Source organism: Cryptomeria japonica, chromosome 3 (assembly GCF_030272615.1).
Source record: "Cryptomeria japonica chromosome 3, Sugi_1.0, whole genome shotgun sequence".
NCBI lineage: Eukaryota > Viridiplantae > Streptophyta > Pinopsida > Cupressales > Cupressaceae > Cryptomeria > Cryptomeria japonica.
The window spans coordinates 368087700-368105548 of record NC_081407.1 but is presented as its reverse complement, the minus strand read 5'-3'; the positions used below and the strand labels follow the sequence as shown (position 1 = coordinate 368105548).

General features: G+C 33.7%; 1 protein-coding gene across 2 annotated transcripts; it reads left to right on the top strand.

Annotated features, from left to right (window-relative positions):
• Positions 1 to 937: 937 nt before the first annotated feature.
• Positions 938 to 6215, top strand: LOC131053973 (pentatricopeptide repeat-containing protein At5g41170, mitochondrial). 2 transcript variants are annotated; one of them, XR_009107851.1, is made up of 2 exons: positions 938 to 1179; positions 5935 to 6215. XR_009107851.1 is itself a non-coding variant. In XM_057988541.1 (2 exons), the coding sequence occupies exon 2, from the start codon at positions 1655 to 1657 to the stop codon at positions 3917 to 3919; it is 2265 nt and encodes a 754-aa protein (XP_057844524.1). In that variant the 5' UTR covers positions 952 to 1179; positions 1273 to 1654; the 3' UTR covers positions 3920 to 4963. The 2 variants fall into 2 exon arrangements, 1 of the variants encoding a protein (XP_057844524.1); XM_057988541.1 differs by lacking the exon at positions 5935 to 6215 and adding an exon at positions 1273 to 4963 and having other exon boundaries at positions 952 to 1179.
• Positions 6216 to 17849: the final 11634 nt, after the last annotated feature.

Here is a 17849-nt window from a genome sequence, read left to right as displayed (position 1 = left end):
TTAATGTGTTAGAAGTATTAAATATGATATGTGTTCAAATTAATTTAAAGTATGTGTTTCTCAAGTGTTATGTGTGTTGCAACTTTAAAAAAAAAAAATCTCTGGTTTTCTAGATGGTTAGTTTCTCTAGGGTATTCCTAGTGGGCATTATAGAAAGAGTTGTTTGTAAATACCAACTCACAATGAATTATTGCATAAACATGCACCAAGTTAGCTCTCAACAACAAGTAGGGAAGGATGAAAGTCAACATTTTAAAAATAAAATAAAATAATAATTTTGGTGTCAGTCATGAGAAGCTCAAGATTAATCCCTAGTGATGTGGGATTGACCCAAGATAGGGAACACAGAGTCTTGGGATCAAAATGGGTTCATGTTATTATGGGCTAATAATAAGGTGAATGTGGGAATATGTTCAATTGTGGCTAGGATAACATTGAATGTATGGGCATGGTGAAGACGAGTAAATGAGGATAAATAGAAATTAAGGAAGGAGCCAAACTTATCATAAGAAGTATTTACTTATTACTATGTAATCATATTGAGATATTTTGTCAAAATGAATCCAAAAATAAATGAAAACTATTATTATATACAAATTCCCTCTTACAATATTACATACCAATTTTTATTAAACATTATTTATAAATATATAATTATTTTCTTACAAATATCTAACCTTTTCTTAATTTTAATATTTTTTTTATTAAATACCAATGACAAAATAGCTCAATATTTTTGAAACCATCCTACACCCAAAACAAAATGTTTCCACGATACTACTTAAATGGATGAGGTCCCATGGAAGGACCTTTAGCCCTACTTTTACTTGAGATGATAGTTTTGTGGAATTGAAAAATGTAACTCAAGGATTATATATAAGTAAAATTTGTGTTGAAATTAGGGATGAAAAGCTAAAAATTTCCTTGACTACCTAGCTTAAGAACTTTCAGCTTATAATTTTACCCTGCCTCTTGCGTTGAATCATTGCCTAACTCGTTACTCATTTGGCCTTGAACAAGGCTTTAGGCCAAATAGGAGCAAAACACCCATAATAAAACAAAAAAACAAAACAGGTTGTTATAGGTTAAAACTTGTAATGGCAACCCAGTTAAACTAAAAATTCCGCTGGGTTTTGGCAGGTTTTGATGTTTGCACGCTCGTGGCCTCAAATTTAACAGGTACTACAACTATCCACTTTTATCAATTCATAACTGATATTCATGCTAAATCAATCCCGTTCAATGTAGAATTGAAATCAATATGTCCTACAGTGACTGTTGTCTGAAATCTTCTCAACTTGGTCTGTTCGGTGCTGTTATTCAATTTCACATATTAAATCAGCAGTAAGAACAATGCCCATCTCCATCCGTTCAGTTTATTATGGACAGAATGATGTCGGTGGGTAAATTGAGAGCATATAGGAAATAGTGATGCCATTCTTGAACAATATGAGGGTCTTGAATGCATCCCAAATCAGAAAATATTTTCATTTCAATCATTTGGATCATTGTCACAGTAGTGAAAATCACGTTATCGAATGATTTATTCAATGTATCAACATAGTGGACAGTCTGGACTCGAAACCATGAATTGGGCGAGTCTATATGTAGGCTCTGAGGGTTTATTAGATGGAAAGAAAATTAGCAGATTAGAATGATTTCAAACAATGCATATGGAAGATACGGCCTAATAGGCAATTGGGTTCATGAAGTGAGTGAGTTTGTATTTGGGCAATTAGGGTTTATAAGATGGAAAGGATATTTCCAGATTAGTAGACTGATTTCAAACGATGCATATGGAAGACATGGCCTACAAGAAGAAGAAGAAGAAGATGAAGTTATTAAGGGCTTCCATGGAAGTCAGGAGAAGATGTCTCGTGAAATTGGATTTGGGGTAAGTAATGAGGATAAATTTGAATACGAATACGAGCATCCAAGAGTCAAGGAAGCTTGTAGGCTCATCAAGTTGCAGCATATGTGGGAGACAAGGCATGAGAGGGACCTCAGGCGCACGGTTCGCAAACTAACTCCACAACAGGTTTGTGCCGTGCTTCAATGTCAGGAGGATGAGAGGGACGCTCTCAAGTTCTTTTACTGGGCAGACAGGCAATGGCAGTATCGACACGATGTTGCAGTGTATCACTGTCTTCTCAGGATTTTGAGCAAGACCAAGCTCTGCCAGGGAGCTCGTAGAGTGTTAAATTTAATGATTAGAAGAGGGCATGCTTGCCATCCGCTGACATTCAATTATCTGATGATTTCATACAGTCGTGCAGGCAGATTGTCGGATGCCCTAAGGGTGTTGAAACTGATGCAGATACAGGTTGTTAAGCCTGATCTCTCAACTTACAACACGATCATCCATGTGCTTGTGATGGCACAAAATTTGGATAAAGCCCATAAATATTTCAATGCAATGAAGCAGGCGGGAATCGCTCCTGATATTGTGACATTTAATATTCTTGTCAAGGGGCTGTGTGAAGTGCGTCGATTGGATGATGCTGTGCAGCTGTTGAGAGAGATGCCTTTCAGGGGTTGCCCTCCTGATAATGTTACCTACCATACAATACTAAGTTTCCTATGCAAGCATAGGAAGATAGATGAAATACGAAGCATACTGGGGATGATGGACAAATATGCACTGGCTCCAGATCAGAGCACCTATTCTATTCTAATTCATGTGCTTTCAAAATATGGTCATGGTTTTGAAGCCTTGCAATTTCTCAGGGAGTTGGAAGACAAAGGCTTCAAAGTCGGCGTAGTGGAATATAGTACAGTAATTAATTCATTTTGTAGGGATGGAAAGATGGATGAAGCTAAAGAAGTTGTAGACGAGATGGTTTCGAGGGGGCTTATACCTGATATAGTTATATACAGCACAATAATCAATGGATTTTGTAGAATAGGACGAGTTGATTTAGCTAGAAAGTTGATTCATAACATGCTTCAGAAGGGCTTGGAACCTAACACTGTACTTTACACAGCCCTGATGAATGGACTCTGCAAGATTGGCAATTCAATGGAGGCAAAACGGCTTCTTGAAAAGAGTGAGGATGATCTTTGGACACCCAATAGCATCACATACAGTGTAGTTATGCATGGGCTTCGAAGAGAAGGAAAATTGACAGAGGCATGCCTACTTGTGAGTGGGATGCTGCAGAGGGGATGCTTCCCTTCTCCCGTTGAGATTAACTTGCTGATACATTCTCTATGTAAGAAGCACAGACCTGATGAAGCAAAAAGATTCATGGAAGAATGCTTGAGAAAAGGTTTTCCTATCAATGTCGTACATTTTACCACTGTGATACATGGGTTCTGCAAGGAAGGAAAGATAGAAGAGGCTCTTTCTTTGCTGGATGACATGTATTTGACCAAGCGCTATCCAGATGCTGTAACTTATACAACTTTGATTCATACACTGGGCAAGAAAGATAGACTAAAAGAGGCTTCTCAACTCACTCTAAGAATGCTGAAGAAGGGCGTGCTTCCTACACCTCTAACTTATAAAACTATTATCAACAGATTCTGTGATAATAATATGGTGGAAGAGTTGTGTCAATTACTGGCACAGATGATGGAGAGCGACAGCTTTAGAGATGGATATAATCTGATGATTGAGAAGCTTTGTAAGGATGGAAAGCTGCAGGAGGCCTTCAAATTTCTTGGCAAGGTGTTGCGAACAGCTTCTCATACTGATGCCGTCACATGCCATTCTCTGATTCAGAGTTTTCTCAAGAATGGTCAACCGACAGATTCCTACAAAGTAGCTTGCAGAATGTTTCAAAGAAACATGATTCCTGACATTCAGATTTGCAGAAAAATAAAAGAACAACTGCTTTTGGAGGGAAAATCATGGGAAGCAGACAAGCTGATGGAGAAATTTGTGGAGAGGGGATGCATCTCGCCAGGTTCTATATAATCAGTCAGACATCTAAGCCCAGAGATTGTTTACAGAAATCTTGATATAACTGTAATCTGGATAATTCATTCAAGGTGCCTAAATTTGGAAGCAGTACTGTCCTAAGCTGATATCTGTTGGCATTGAAAAATATTAATGATATCAAGTTGTCACAGTCCATGAGATAATGAGACATGTTTTTGGAAACAAGTTTGTAGAAAAAATTATCAACATTTTAGATCACATTGCATGATCCATTATTAGTGAGGAAAGATGCAGGCAGATAGTGGGCTAGAGATTCTGATATAAATAACTCTCGTAGAGTATATTGATGCCATTATAGGAGAAACAAAAATATTAAATGCACTAGCCATTACATGCCATTAAATTAGATAAAAAATATTGAATGCACTGGCCATTACTATCAATAAATCAGATACAATCACCCTTCTGAAATTATAAAATGTCGCGCTTCTTATTTTTAGCATATTGACAATTGGCTTTGATTAGTAAAATGCTTAGTTGATTTCATTGGAGAAGTGGAACACGGCTCAGTAAATACAAGAAGCAGGGTGCAGGCATCTGAAGTTGGAAATTTAGAGAAAAATCAAGGTTTTGACAGTTCGATGCAAAATTGCCAGTAATTGTAGACAGTTTTGTAATCACCAAGGCAGTAGAAAAGCGGTTGTTTCATGACTGTTGAAAAGCAGTGGTTTCCTCTTGCATCAGAATAAGCCAGTATTGCCCAAGAATGCTTTGAATTCCTGTTCCATGTGGTTTTTGATGATTTTTAGGATCCTTGATCAGATTGTACAAGTTTATTAAACATGTGTAAATGCCCATAGAGGTACATAAAAAGGATTTGAGTTGAATTGTTTGAATTCTAGCAAATTCATAGGCTCAACTGACTGTCATAGGGTACAGCTCTGGAAGTGTGTAATTGAGCTTTGAATGATCTTGGGAACTGAAATAAGTTGAATTGAGGCTGGTTGGGTGCCCAAGAGGCCTAAAATTGTATTTTACATTGAAGATAGTGGATAAGTGAATCTTTTGCCTTTATTTTTCTAGAGTTTTCACCTAGAATTTTTGTTTTCCATGGTAAGTCCGTGTGTTCTAATTTTGGTGTTTATTGCTCACAATTTCCTTCAACTTCACTGTGATTTACTTGCTTAGAAGTTGCAATTTATTAACTGTTCATAAGATTTGTATATGATAACTTGTAAGGCATAGCTTTCTCTAGTTTATATATCAGGCTTCCATTAGTGGCTCAAACCTAATCTCTCATCTTTATTCAAGTATTGCATACTCATCTTAACTATCTCCTTTAGGCACCTTTTGTATTGTTAAAGATTATTTTGTTAGTTGTTTGCATATACTAGTCTTTCATTGTTTGCTGAACAAAATGAGCTATTGTGAAGCTATGAGTTCCAGTTGCGATTCCATGGCCTTCTATGATCTTATGTTTATTTACTGTTGAGTGGTCAAGGAACTATGAAATGGCTAGTTTCGTTCACTTGATTCTAAAACATCCAATCCTTATACAAGCGATCTGAGATGTATGCAAATATGTTTACATTACATAAGGCATAAACCCATATAAGGTATTATGTACTAATGCAACTTTACACAAGTCTTGGATCCATGTTATGCAACTACTTGTGCTCCATGATTCTCCATGACCACCCCTTTGCACATTGTTTTTCCATTGCTAACAGAAATATATCTGTCTAGGATCTATACTAATGTGAATAATTTCACGAGATGTTCATTTTGATCTCAATTTTTTATTATATGATTTTTCTATCATATGCTCTCTTCAGGGTTTGAATCTGTGTGTTTGTGCTTGATATGAATTCTTGTTTTCGTGACTGCATATGGCTCAATAGTTTCAATTTTCATAGGATTTGGCTTTGCTGTTGCATGCCTGATCTTTTCCTTGTTTGAGAGAGATACTAGTTCTGCTCTTCTGTGTTTTAGGAATTTTTGTTTGCTATTCAAACCCTTAATCTTTTGTAAGCATGCTTGTGCGATTGTAGACTGCAGGGGGGTGCTGTCATTGGAAGCAGACTGTAAACATGGACTGTACATACAAAAGGGCCGACTGATGTTATAGATTTTTTACTTCTCACTTATCTGACAGGGGCTTTGGGATTTGCTGCTGATACTATGCTTGTTTTTGGTGTCCATATTTTGGAACAGTTGCTTTAAGGGTGTTTATTGATTGTGGGGGCTTTTGACAGCATTTCAAGTTGTGTTAACCTCTTTGTGTTCTGTCCACAAAGCAGTTGTCAGAAGTCCTAACACAATTTCTGGTGGTAAGTGGACTTAAATTTCTTAATGTAAATTCATTTGAAAAATAATCCTGTTTGCAAGATTGATTACATCCATGTTTCGGATGACGTCCTCAAAATTAGAGCTATTTATAGTGGTAACTTTATCATGATGCATAAGGTTTCACCAGTGGAAATTAATAATCAATATATTTGGTGACAAATAAAGGTGAACGAGCCGTTAGGCTTAGAATTTGAGTAAAGTAGCTGATAGGAACTAGTTGCACTACCCGATACACTACCCAAGTCTTAACAAGCAAACATTAATTAGATAAAGTGATAAACCATTTAACATACATTTCTTAGGAACCTGAATCATACCTTAGCTTGAGAATGATTTGTTTCCATCCTGACAATGAATCATGGGCTGTGATCTGCAATGTGAATGTAATCAATCTCATCTACAGGTTTCGTCCGTTCAGCATTTGCCTTGTTTTCATGGACCTTGGAACCCTCAAATCTCTTATTACAAGGTCCATCAAATCTCTTATCACAGATCAGCTGCTTCAATTTAAGTACTCAACATGGCTTTGATCAAACTTGAAGCTAATTATCTTGAATATTCAAAAAGAAAATTACTGCATGTTTTCAAAGAGAAGAATAAATGTATATGGTCATGTTTCCATCTACTGCCAACAAAAATAAAAATGTGAAACAGGTGACGAACATTTTAGGGTAAAGATACGGTTATGGTTAAAGCATAGAAGGGTCTTGACAAATAATTATTATAGTGAATAAGAAGGTCCCCTGCACAAACGTGCACAATTGTATCACAGTTAGTCTCTCAAACCTCTGTTCTCCTTAACTAAAGAGGAAAGAGGTTCTAAAACATTGATCTAACAAATGAAGAGTTAACAACTACTATGCTAACTCATTCTCAATCCATGCATTTGCAAAGTCTATTTAAGAACACAGGTCTGGTCATCAAGTACAATAATATAGAGAAAGCAACAAAATGTTAATATTGTAGCTTCAGGAGATTAAATATTTCCGGTGAATGATATCTTTTCTATTTTGCTTGACTCTTTGAGCTCTGTGTTCGTTGTGTTTATGATAAAAATGGATACAACAATGTTGAAAGACTAAATGAATTTAACCACAAAACCCTAGCCTAACAACAACAAAAATCCACCATAACATATGAAGATTACCTAAGACAATGCAAATCAAATGAAATCACAAAGATTATACCATCACATGTCCAATAAGGTTTGGATCTCTATTCTTCCTATCTCCATTGATCTTGCTTGATATATTTGCTCTCAAATTTTATATGTGCACAAGAGTTCAACAAATAATGGAAATGTGGTTGCAAGTAGGATCGCATATGAAAGTTCGAAAGCGTAGTGTAGTCGATTGATCAGTCAAGATGCATGGGATGTGTGTAGATTGATTGATTAGGATGCATAGATTGATGAGGGTTGATAATGAAGGAAGTATCCTCTTATATAGAAAACACTATATGAAATGGAGGGATAAGATTGAGAGGTGTAAAAGATAAATGGTTGGCTATGATTAGAGGGTATGTAAAAGAAATAATAAAATAATAAGAGGGTAGGTAGTGTATGAATTAAGAGATGAATGATATGTCTCATGGATAGAAAAGGTTAATGAATTAATTAAATAAATAAAAATTCATTTAATTAATAGAAGAAGTGGGATCAATTAAATAAATAAGATATTTATTTAATTTAGGAAAAAGATAATTTAAATAAATAAATGTATTTGTTAAAATGAGAAATAAGTCTAGAAGAGGATAAATGAATTAATTAAATAAGTAAAGATTTATTTAATTAATAGAAGAATTAGGCTTAAATAATTAAATAAATAAAGATATTTATTTAATTAGACATGACAATTTTAGGTGATTACACGTTGGAATTTATTTCTTCACTTCAAAGAATGTTGAAGGCATATTGATTCTGTAGGATAATTGTCACCGCTCATGAGCGTATGGCTTGAGGCTTCGTTGGAATATCGTATATGTTGGAAGCGGTTTATTTCCAACTTGTTTTTCATTGTGGAGTCCAGCAGTTTATGTCCTGTTTAATATGGCTAGAGAAACCTTTTAATTCAAAGCAATGTCCTTTTTGTTTCAACTCTAGCAATCAAAAGGTTTCTCTAGCCATGAAATTATCCAACCTTGTTATATCAATGGAGAAACTATCCAACCTTAAGAACCAGGACATTAGTTCAACTTAGCCCTCAATGTCTTGGTTGATTTTGGTTCAAAGACACTAAAATCAACTAAGGTTTCATTGGTTATTTTGAATCAAAAGGTTTCTCCATTGTGTTAATCCAACTTGTAGGCTTTGTTTGTTTCAACATTAGTTCAACTTAGCCCTCAATGTCCTGGTTCTTGAGGTTGGATAGTTTTTCCATTAATATAACAAGGTTGGATAATTTCATGGCTAGAGAAACCTTTTGATTGCTAGAGTTGAAACAAACAGGACATTGCTTTGAATTAAAAGGTTGGATAATTTCATGGCTAGAGTTGAAACAAATATGACATTGCTTTGAATTAAAAGGTTTCTCTAGCCATTTTAATATGAAGGAGTTGACGTCTCAAGGCTAGAGCTCTACTAGTGTTGTTGAATTCATATAAGCTTTGGAGGCACTAGGACATCTCTTTAGCTGAATCCAACTTGGATATAATAAGTACTAGATGATCCTTAGCATAATCAATAAGTATCTTTCTTGCCATAAAACAAGAAAAATACTTATTTTGAAACAAACATGACATTGCTTTGAATCGAAAGGTTTCTCCATTGTTTCAACATTAGTTCAACTTAGCCCTTAATGTTCTGGTTCTGGTTATTTTGAATCAAAAGGTTTCTGTTAATCCAACTTGTAGGCTTTGATTGTTTCAACATTAGTTCAACTTAGCCCTCAATGTCCTGGTTCTTGAGGTTGGATAGTTTCTCCATTGATATAATAAGGTTGGATAATTTAATGGCTAGAGAAACCTTTTGATTGCTTTAGTTGAATCCATTCTTGAAAAAGCGCAATGGAGAAAGAATAATTTCATGGCAAGAAAGATACTTATTGATTCTGTTAAGGATCATCTAGTACTTGTTATATCCAAGTGGATTCAACTAAAGCAATCAAAAGGTTTCTCCATTGTGTTAGTCCAACTTGTAGGCTTTGTTTGTTTCAACATTAGTTCAACTTAGCCCTCAATGTCTTGGTTCTTGAGCAAAGCAATAAAACAAGTACTAGATGATACTAATGTTAAGGATCATCTGCATTGTGTTAATCCAACTTGAAGGCTTTGCTTGTTTCAACATTAGTTCAACTTATCCCTCAATAGTTTCTCCATTGATATAACAAGGTTGGATAATTTCATGGCTAGAGAAACCTTTTGATTGCTTTAGCTGAATCCATTCTTGAAAAAGCACAATGGAGAAAGAATAATTTCATGGCAAGAAAGATACTTATTGATTCTATTAAGGATCATCTAGTACTTGTTATATCCAAGTTGGATTCAGCTGAAGCAATCAAAAGGTTTCTCCATTGTGTTAATCCAACTTCATGACAAGAAAGATACTTATTGATTCTGTTAAGGATCATCTAGTGCTTGTTATATCCAAGTTGGATTCAGCTAAAGCAATCAAAAGTTTCTCCATTGTGTTAATCCATCTAGTACTTGTTATATCCAAGTTGGATTCAACATTGAAAGATACTTATTGGTTCTATTAAGAATAATTTCATGGCAAGAAAGATACTTATTGATTATGTTAAGGATCATCTAGTACTTGTTATATCCAAGTTGGATTCAGCTAAAGCAATCAAAAGGTTTCTCCATTGTGTTAATCCATCTAGTACTTGTTATATCCAAGTTGGATTCAGCTAAAGCAATCAAAAGGTTTTTTTTTATTATTGTTGTTATTGCACTCTATTATTGTGTTAATCCAACTTGTCCTTGTTATATCCAAGTTGGATTCAGCTAAAGCAATCAAAAAGCACAATGGAGAAAGAATAATTTCATGACAAGAAAGATACTTATTGATTTTGTTAAGGATCATCTAGTACTTTTTATATCCAAGTTGGATTCAGCTAAAGCAATTAAAAGGTTTCTCTAGCCATTTTAATATGAAGGAGTTGATGTATCAAGGCTAGAGCTCTACTAGTGTTGTTGAATTCATATAAGCTTTGGAGGCACTAGAACATCTCTTTAGCTAAATCCAACTTGGATATAACAAGTACTAGATGATCCTTAATAGAATCAATAAGTATCTTTCTTTCCATAAAACAAGAAAGATACTTATTTTGAAACAAACAGGACATTGCTTTGAATCAAAAGGTTTCTCCATTGTGTCAACATTAGTTCAACTTAGCCATTTTCATTGTGGAGTCCAACTGTATCTTCGTATTTGCATCTCTTTTAAGGTTTCTCCATTGTTCTGTTTATTATCAAATGATTTCTCCATTGTGTTAATCCAACTTGTAGGCTTTGTTTGTTATGGCTAGAGAAACCTTTTAATTCAAAGCAATGTCCTGTTTGTTCCAACTCTAGCAATCAAAAGGTTTCTCTAGCCATGAAATTATCCAACCTTGTTATATCAATGGAGAAACTATCCAACCTCAAGAACCAGGACATTGAGGGCTAAGTTGAACTAATGTTGAAATAAACAAAGCCTACAAGTTGGATTAACACAATGGAGAAACCTTTTGATTCAAAATAACAAGAACCAGGACATTGAGGGCTAAGTTGAACTAATGTTGAAACAATGGAGAAATCAACAAACAAGAAAGATACTTATTTTTTATGTTATTACACTCTATTATTGTGTTAATCCAACTTGTCCTTGTTATATCCAAGTTGGATTCAATAATCCAAAGCTTTGGAGTTGACGTCTCAAGGCTAGAGCTCTACTAGTGTTGAAACAATGTCAGTAGTGTAACTGGCAATTTCTCTTCAGTGCGTGGCATTCCATCTTCTTTCGTTGAGAGATATGTTGCGTCGGGCTTCTTCTCTTCAGGTGTTTCACTATGTGCCCTTTGCTTTGAATTCATATAGAGTGCAATAACAACAATAATAAGGACAAGTTGGATTAACGCAATAATAGAGTAGCACAAGGACAAGAAAAGATTAAACAAGCTAAGTTAAAGCAAGGAATATTTCAAAAGATATTAACACAAGGACAAGTTGGATTAACACAATAAAAGCTAAGTTGAACTAATGTTATTATTGTTAATATCTTGTGTCAATAAAAGCTAAGTTCTTTTTTGTTATTGTTGTTATTGCACTCTATTATTGTGTTAATCCAACTTGTCCTTGTTATATCCAAGTTGGATTTAGCTAAAGCAAACAAAAAGCACAATGGAGAAAGAATAATTTCATGGCAAGAAAGATACTTATTGATTTTGTTAAGGATCATCTAGTACTTGTTATATCCAAGTTGGATTCAGCTAAAGCAATCAAAAGGTTTCTCCATTGTGTTAATCTAGTTCAAACTAGAGGGCTAAGTTGAACTAATGTTAAAACAAACAAAGCCTACAAGTTGGATTAACACAATGGAGAAACCTTTTGATTGCTTTAGTTGAATCCAACTTGGACATAACAAGTACTAGATGATCCTTAACATAATCAATAAGTATCTTTCTTGCCATGAAATTATTCTTTCTCCATTGTGCTTTTTCAAGAATGGATTCAGCTAAAGAAGGTTTCTCCATTGCGTTAATCTAGTTCAAACTAGAGGGCTAAGTTGAACTAATGTTGAAACAAATAAAGCCTACAAGCTAGATTAACACAATGGAGAAACCTTTTGATTGTTTTAGCTGAATCCAACTTGGATATAACAAGTACTAGATGATCCTTAACAAAATCAATAAGTATCTTTCTTGCCATGAAATAACCTTTCATTGTCCAACTTGTCCTTGTGTTACTCTATTATTGTGTTAATCCAACTTGTCCTTATTATTGTTGTTATTGCACTCTATATGATTTCAAAGCAAAGGGCACATAGTGAAACACCTGAAGAGAAGAACCAAGACATTGAGGGCTAAGTTGAACTAATGTTGAAACAATGGAGAAATCAATAAACAAGAAAGATACTTATTATTGTTATTATTGCACTCTATTATTGTGTTAATCCAACTTGTCCTTATTGTTGTTAATCCAATAATAAGGACAAGATGGAATAAACAAGCTAAGTTAAAGCAAGGAATATTTCAAAGTGAAGCAATCTGATTTTGGATCTTTTCTTTAGACCCGCTCTGATACCATGTTAAAATAGAACCCAACCACACTAAAATCAACAAGAAAGATACTTATTTTGAAACAAAGAGGACATTGCTTTGAATCAAAAGGTTTCTCCATTGTGTCAACATTAGTTCAACTTAGCCATTTTCATTGTCATGTTTGTTTCAGAAACCTTTTGATTCAAAATAACACACTAAAATAAACTTTTATTGAAAACTGTAGTAACCCACCAAAATTAACTCAACAAAATTGACCATTCCTTTTTTTTTTTTAATCATTGTGTTTGATTCAATCACATACTCTAGGCATCCATCCATTTGGATTAGGCATTCATCCATACGGGATGAGCATCTAACCATACGGGTTAGGCATCTGTCCATACGGGACATAAGATTCCATCTATCCAATACGGGATAGGCATCTACCCATACAGGGTAGGCATCTATCCAATCGGGATAGGAGGTGCTCTAGCCAGAGACTTAGACTCATCGAGACCATTCGGATCCTGAGCCACTCACTAAGTACTACACTCTTCTAACAGAAGTGCACCGAGGTCGCCGTCCTTAGGAGTAATTAAATAACATAATACAAGCTTGAATTTCGCCTCGAAATTTGGCTTAAAGCCTCGAGAAGTCAAGCGAATCCATACGAGATTACTTTCGAGTATGCATTGAATTACTTTTTATTTTATTTTAATTATCTTTCAAATTAGGATTCTTACTCAATCCTCCTTCTTACCAAGCCTAGACCCCACCCACGAACATCTGAGTACTAGGGACAACTTTGTCCTTGCAAGACTGCCTACATACCTGTTTCGGCACGAGATCAAGGCGTAAAATATGTAGTTCTATTTTCTACTCTATGGTTTGATGTAAACTGATTAGTGGGTACGCAACCCTTTCTAGGGTCAATGTCCCAGACAGTTTCTCTGCAGTTGCTACCCATGGTGGTAGCGCTTAAGCAAAGGCTCAAGATGGCCTATTGCTTGTGGCCTAAAACAACTAGATCCTAATTCTTATCATGAGCGTCACCCTTGACCAATTGTCAATCGACAACAATTCTTCAAGATTAAATCAATTTCATAAAAGTATCTCACTCATCATCCCTATAGGAGTTTACTATGGTTTAACTCAGCAGATGAAAGATCATTTTAGAATTATCTTATTAAATTATCGATCCAAGGGGGATTACCCGCCCCATGGATTTTAACTTCCAAGTGTCCCTTATTACTCCCCGACGATTTATAGGGACGATGCCACAAACGTCGTTGATGCAACTTTATTAGGCGTTAAGTGCACTAGTTCAACACGACGACATTACCCATAAGCGTGACCCAGAGGCACTATATATACCGAACGCTACTAGGTTTTGGTTTTCCAACTTCCTTTATTTAATTTTCTAACTTATGATAAACATCATGCTTGGAAAATAATTATGAATTGAACGCGTATAATTAGACATTGCAAGGCTCAATTAATTGAAATAACTACTTGATGAATTACATGGAATAAAAACCATAACTAACATTATTTATTATTCAAAACTTTAAATATAACTTTGCATAATAATGGCAATTAGGAAACTTGCATATTAATAATTAAACGTGAAACTTGCATGGAGATGGAAACGACAATAAATGTAATCAATGTAAAGCAATTTGCATGAGGCGAAGGTAGCATAAGTTACATGCGAGAATATCGCTTATAAAACCACTAATCCCAAAATAGAATTTAGCTTCAAATCATTTAATATGGATTAATTGCTAAGTGGATAAAAAAAAAGATCTAATTATAAAATTTGGTATAATTTAATTTACAATTTAGAAATTGCCAAAACTAATTATAAATCTAAAAAAAAATATATCTAAGTTTAAAATTTTATTAAACTAAAATTATATATATATATAAAAAATTTAATTAAACTAAAATTTTATATATAAAAAAAATCTAACAATTAACATTTGCCATAAATTAAAATTTGAATGGCATTAACAAAGGGGCCAAGTGGGAGTGGGACCCCACGGGTCCCCCACTTGGCCCCCTCCACTACCCTGCGGCCACTATCGCAGCAGTGACCGCAGGCTAGTGGAGGGTACCATTACAGTACCACTCCCCTGCAGCGTATTAACTCCACTCCCCACCTGCGAGCCCGATATTCCGTGCACGTATGGAGTACTATATCGTGCACCCAAACAATTAAAAAATTTACTTTGCATAAAATTTATAAATACTATATATATATAGTTTCTAGTTTTAATTTATTAAGCACATAGAGTAGAATTTAACCATTATATGAGAGATAAAATGTTAATGTAAACAATAAGGATTTATTTATAGGAGTGAATAACACAGAGGTTATTCACAGAGAGATTTATTCCTCAGTTTTCAACTATTATTCCCAGAGAGAAGTATATAACCAGACATAAAAATATTAATGAAACCAAATGAGAATAACGCAGAGGATTATTCATAGAGAAATCTATTCCTCCATTTCAACTAATATTCACAGAGAGAAATATATAACCAGACATAAAAATATTAATGAAACCAAATGAGAACAACGTAGAGGATTATTCACAGAGAAATCTATTCCTCAATTTCAACTAATATTCACAGAGAGAAATATATAACCAGACATAAAAATATTAATGAAACCAAATCAGAATAACGCAGAGGATTATTCACAGAGAAATCTATTCCTCCATTTCAACTAATATTCACAGAGAGAAATATATAACCAGACATAAAAATATTAATGAAACCAAATGAGAATAACACAGAGGATTATTCACAGAGAAAACTATTCCTCCATTTCAACTAATATTCATAGAGAGAAATATATAACCAGATAAAAAAAGTATTAATGAATTCAAATGAGATCAAGGATTCATTCACATGGATGAATAACACCGAGGTTTATTCACAGGGAGATATATTCTTCAATTTCAACGGATATTCACAGAGAGATCTTATTCAACTAATATCCACAGAGAGATTTATTTAACTAATATTCACAGTGAGGTTTATTTTAAGAATGAGATTCAAATTTCCATTTGAAGAACCAGAGAAATGAATTAGAGGGAAGAAATAAGATTAAGATTCAAATCACACGGGGAAGAGTTTTAATCTCAGAAAAAGAGATTTAAAAATAAAGGAAATATAATTTTTTGCATAGATCTACAATCTTTGGAAAAACAAAAAGCAAGATTATGCGTATATTTTCTAGAAAAAATAAAATAAATAATAATGCTATCCTTTACATGCATTATGAGAAAGTATTTCATCAATATTTATTCCTAAATAAAAAGATTTAAAATAAGGGAGAATCTAGAACTATCTTTGGATAATACCATTTCTCATATGTGAATGTGAAATAACAAGAAGAGAACCTGGGTTATCGAAGCTTGATGTTGAATCCTCTAGCTATCCTTTTTGATTCTCCTTTGCAACTTGAGAGAAACCTTTCAAACAACAACTTAAAAATCCTGCGACGTAAAATGAGACTACCAAAGAAAAAAAAACTTGGGAAATTTTCTTCAAAACATAATCAACTCCCTTCTTTGAAACTTGCATATCATTTTATAAGAAAAATCCCTCCATTCCACTATCTAGAAAATTTAATTAAAAAAGGAGATTCTTTTCCAATATTGGACTCATGCAAATTGATTAAACTTAGTGGGGGAGTTACATGCAAGGTGGTGGAGATTCTTCTAGAAGCTTCTTTTTCTTCCTACAACATGTGCCATAATTGGGAGTGGAAAATAAATAATAAAAATAATGTCTTTTGAATTATATTCTCCAAGTGTGTATTCATTTTATTCTTTTATAACATTTATTCAATCATTTAAATAGCTTAACCAAAAATATAATATAATTGTATTTAAATTAAAAAGTGATAAAGGAGGGTTGTGACAAAAACCCTCAAATTTGAATACAAGGAGAAGAAGCCGATAAAATCTCATAAATCTGAAGGCTTCCCTCAATAGCATGAACTCCTCCTTTTTTTATTATAAAAAATAATTACTATAAGAAAATAATAAACTATTTTTTTTTATTGTTGTTATTGCACTCTATTATTGTGTTAATACAACTTGTCCTTGTTATATCCAAGTTGGATTCAACTAAAGCAATCAAAAAGCACAATGGAGAAAGAATAATTTCATGGCAAGAAAGATACTTATTGATTCTGTTAAGGATCATCTAGTACTTGTTATATCCAAGTTGGATTCAGCTAAAGCAATCAAAAGGTTTCTCCATTATTTAATCTAGTAAAACCTATCTTGAAACCTTTTGATTGTTTTAGCTAAATCCATTCTTGAAAAAGCAGAATGGAGAAAGATACTTATTTTGAAACAAACAAGACATTGCTTTGAATCAAAATGTTTCTCCATTGTGTCAACATTAGTTCAACTTAGCCATTTTCATTGTCCTGTTTGTTTCAAAAACCTTGTCCTTAAAAGCTAAGTTCTTTTTTATTATTGTTGTTATTGCACTCTATTATTGTGTTAATCCAACTTGTTCTTGTTATATTGAACTAATGTTGAAACAATGGAGAAATCAACAAACAAGAAAGATACTTATTATTGTTGTTATTGTTGTTTTTGATGATTCTTGAAAAAGAACAATGGAGAAAGAAAAATTTGATGGCAAGAAAGATACTTATTGATTATGTTAAGAATCATCTAGTACTTGTTATATCCAAGTTGGATTCAGCTAAAGAGATGTTCGAGTGCCTCCAAAGCTTATATGAATTCAACAACACTAGTAGAGCTCTAGCCTTGAGACGTCAACTCCTTCAAATTGGATAAACAATGAAAACATGTAGTCTAGAAGCTAGTCAAGTCTAGACATGACCCACAAAAGATGAACAACTCTTAAGTAATTGAAGGAACAAAAAATCTTTGTAATTGAGAACTACTAATTTGAACTTAAACTTAATTCAATACCTAGGGGTGATCTATAGCACAAACACACAAAACAAATTCAACATGTTGTGCATAAGTGTTTTATAAATAATAGAGTGCAATAACAACAATAATTAAAAAGAAAATAGTTTATTATTTTCTTATAGTAATCATTTTTTATAATAAAAAAGAAAATAGTTTATTATTGATGATTTTATGAATAATAGAGTGCAATAACAACAATAATAAAAAAAAATAGTCCTTATTGTGCTTGAAGAGAATGATCTTCTCAACTACGTGAAGTTTGTTGTAGATAAACCTTTTGATGATTCTTGAAAAAGCACAATGGAGAAAGAATAATTTCATGGCAAGACAAATACTTATTGATTCTATTAAAGATCACCTAGTACTTGTTATATCCAAGTTGGATTCAGCTAAAGATATGTTCAAGTGCCTCCAAAGCTTATATGAATTCAACAACACTAGTAGAGCTCTAGCCTTGAGACATCAACT

What these genes read in the sequence shown, in the direction of transcription:
- LOC131053973 (XM_057988541.1), top strand. Translation starts at nt 1,655, where the DNA reads ATGATTTCAAACAATGCATATGGAAGATACGGCCTAATAGGCAATTGG.